The following is a 3,205-nucleotide window of genomic DNA, read 5'->3' on the forward strand; positions in this document are numbered from 1 at the left end:
TGGCCCTCATCTCTCGTTCCTCAGGCCGCAAACATGCAGAGCCTCTAGAGAATAGCCAGGAAATACCTCATCTCTCTCCCTACTGATTACGGAGCTGCTGTGGCAGCCTCACGGAGCAGTCCCATCTGGTGCAGCTCAGCTGGAAGTGTCATGACTGTACTGTGGGACCTTGGAAGTGAGTGGACGAAAAGTGAAAGAAAAATGGGTACCAATCAGGATCCATCAATGACAAAGAGAGAGAACACCATGGGGCAAGAGCACTATAACATAATTTAAGATATTTGCTGTTAACGGACACAAACACTAAAGAAAAATGACACTCTTATTTTCTTATCAGGCTGCGATAAATGTATTTGGGATTTGACAGATGACATCCGATTAGCAGTTCTGGCTATTGATGAAAGCAAATCGACTTTGCTGAGCATTTCTACAGGTGTTGCAGCTCAAAAGCGCCTGAATGACCTGAACCTCACTACCACCCATCTCCAGGTACAAACATTGATGACATTTTATTTTTCAATGTAAGTTTAATCTATGAATTTCAACTCCATTCCTGGAAATTTCAATCCCTGCCCTCACTAGAGAAATAACTTGTTTTCAGATGCACTGACTTTTTTCCCCTCTTCCACAGGAAGCAATGTCCAAAAAAAAGAACCATGCTGAGCTTTGGACCATCCAGGTTGATGACGCTGCAGATGAAATGAATGATTTCCTGAGAGAGGCAGCAACACTTGATGAACAGGTTTGTTTATAGCCCCCTGCCAGAGCTCTGAGGGTTTGCAGTTTGTCATATCTGCATGCTGGCATAAGAGGTTAGTATAGAATAGTTCCAGTTGGAAGGGACCTACAATGATCATCTAATCCAATCACCTGACCACTTCAGGGCTGGCCAAAAGTTAAAGCGTATTATGTAGGGCATTGTCCAAATGCCTCTTAAACACTGATGGACATGGGTCATCAACCACCCCTCCATGAAGCACATTTCAGTGTTTGATCACCCTCAGTAAAGAAATGTTTCCTAACATCTAGTCTGAACCTCTCGGCTCGCCAAACAAGAGTGGGAGTGTCCTGAAAGATAGTTGGGAGGACTTTCTATTTCTATTTTCTATTTCTAAACTACCTACTTTACTTCAGCTCTGAATTAAAAGCATAAATGACCTATCAAGTTTTCTTCCCAGAAAAGAAAGGATGTAGGGCCAAAGACTGTTGAATATGGTCAGCGGTTTGTCACCAATCACAAAAAACCTCCCCTCAGGATCTGAGTTCCCACCTACCCACCCTGCACAACATGTTTGATCTGAGACAGAAACACTGCCTTTCTGTTTCATATTTTGATTTCTAATGAAGCAAAGTAACCAACACTAAACTAATTTAGATTGACTTTGGGAGTACTTGTACTATATCTATTTTACATGTATGCTCTCATAAAATTAAATTAGCCCCGATTCAACACTTAAAAATACATTACAAAATTGCCAGTTTAAAAGGTTTTTCACGTACCCACTGAAATGGGCGCCTGATCAGCCCTCAAGATATGTTTTAACACAATTGTAATCATAAATGTTTCATCCACATTCAATTGCCAGACTACAAAATTAAGGTTATCTGCTCTCAGCTCAAGTAACACTTTCACTGCACCCTAGAAGAATACTGATATGATACACGTTAAGAGAAGAAATAGGGTTCAAAATGGCTTCTCCTCTAGTTTAAAGAGATATTATTGAACATCTTTCTGCTGCCAAGCTATGGGTGTATATATATATATTACTGAGATACATCACTTTATGTTATCCTCAGAGATAATCACAGCTTTAGTAGGACTAGAGTATATTTCATGCTTATTGCAAAATGACAGACCTTATATTCACTTACCAATTCCTTCACAAGACAAATTAAAATTATACCTTAGACTAAAACTCAAATACAGGAGCAAGTAGGAGAAAAAAAACACAAAGGAAGAGGAGAAAGGACTGTATAGAGAGGTGGAAGAGAAAATTTGGGTTTGGGTGGTTTTAATCAGCACTTACTTAACAGAAAGGGCACTGCAGAATTGCAGACTACACCTGTGTGAAAATCCAGCACAGCTCATATGCCTCAGTGTCCCTCTATGTAGTTGGTAGGCAGGATGATGAAGGCATTAGGTTTTCTAGGAATATTTAGTGAATTTGGATAATAACATTTTTGTCATCTTTAGTACTATGTGGGGATTTCTTTGCTCATTCCTCAGTTTGACTGTCCCTGAACCAATACATTCAGCATTTCCCCTGGTCTTTTCTCCCTGTTAATTTCTAATGCTGGTTCCACATGAATACTTGAGATTGTTTGTAAAGGCAGGGAAATAATGGCCCTGGACTCTCACAGTGGAAGGAAGACCACAGCAGTAACTCTGAATATATTGGAACTTTTCACTTTTTCAAGGCACTTTTATGGAAAATGGGCACTAGGGCCTTGCACGGTTTTTGCAGAGATGTGCTGCATCTTCCATTCAGAGCATTTCACGTGCATGTCCCCATGTCTGAGGGGTTGCTGCAGATTCTGATCTAAACCCCAAAAGCAGGATGAAGGCACCAGCTGTAGGGAAACCCTCCTGCTACACGAGAAGAATAAATGTGACCTGTAACTCGCTGAGTCTGCTTGGGAAAAGCTTAGAGTAAAACAGCACGTAACTCAATCCTGAATGTCTGGGAGAGATTTGGGGGAGCTGAGAGCCTTTCCTGCCTGCGCTCTTAGCAAATTTTGGGATAAGCTTCAGGAATTTGAGGGTCCCTAAGAGCACCCCTCACACACGCTGCTGTGTTTCCCATCAATCTCATGGCAGTCAGCAAACCTGTCTCAGCAATTCCCCATGTGTTCCATAGCTAAAGAAAAATCTGGCAAGGCAAGAGTATAGGTTAGGGGTGGACCTGCTGGGAAGCAGTTCTGAGGAGAAGGATCTGGGGGTCCTGGTAGACAGTAAATTATCCATGAGCCAGCAATGTTCTCTTGTTGCCAAAAAGGCCAATGGAATCCTGGGCTGCATAAGGAAGAGAGTGACCAGTAGGTCAAGGGAGGTCATTCTCCCCCTCTACTCGGCACTGGTGAGGCCACAACTGGAATACTGTGTCCAGTTTTGGGCTCCCCAGTTCAAGAGGGACAGGGAACTGCTGGAGAGAGTCCAGCGAAGGGCAACTAAGATGATTGAGGGATTGGAGCATCTCCCTTATGA

General features: G+C 42.4%; 1 protein-coding gene across 1 annotated transcript in view; it reads left to right on the forward strand.

Moving 5' to 3' along the window:
• LAMA4 (laminin, alpha 4) overlaps positions 1-3,205 on the forward strand; it is a 105,947-nt gene that overhangs the window by 49,627 nt on the left and 53,115 nt on the right. The window contains exons 7-8 of the mRNA XM_009893607.1: positions 338-489; positions 632-742. Coding sequence (XP_009891909.1) covers positions 338-489; positions 632-742 — 263 coding nt within the window. The remainder of the gene's footprint in view (positions 1-337; positions 490-631; positions 743-3,205) is intronic.

This window comes from Charadrius vociferus, unplaced genomic scaffold, assembly GCF_000708025.1.
Source record: "Charadrius vociferus isolate BGI_N301 unplaced genomic scaffold, ASM70802v2 scaffold359, whole genome shotgun sequence".
NCBI lineage: Eukaryota > Metazoa > Chordata > Aves > Charadriiformes > Charadriidae > Charadrius > Charadrius vociferus.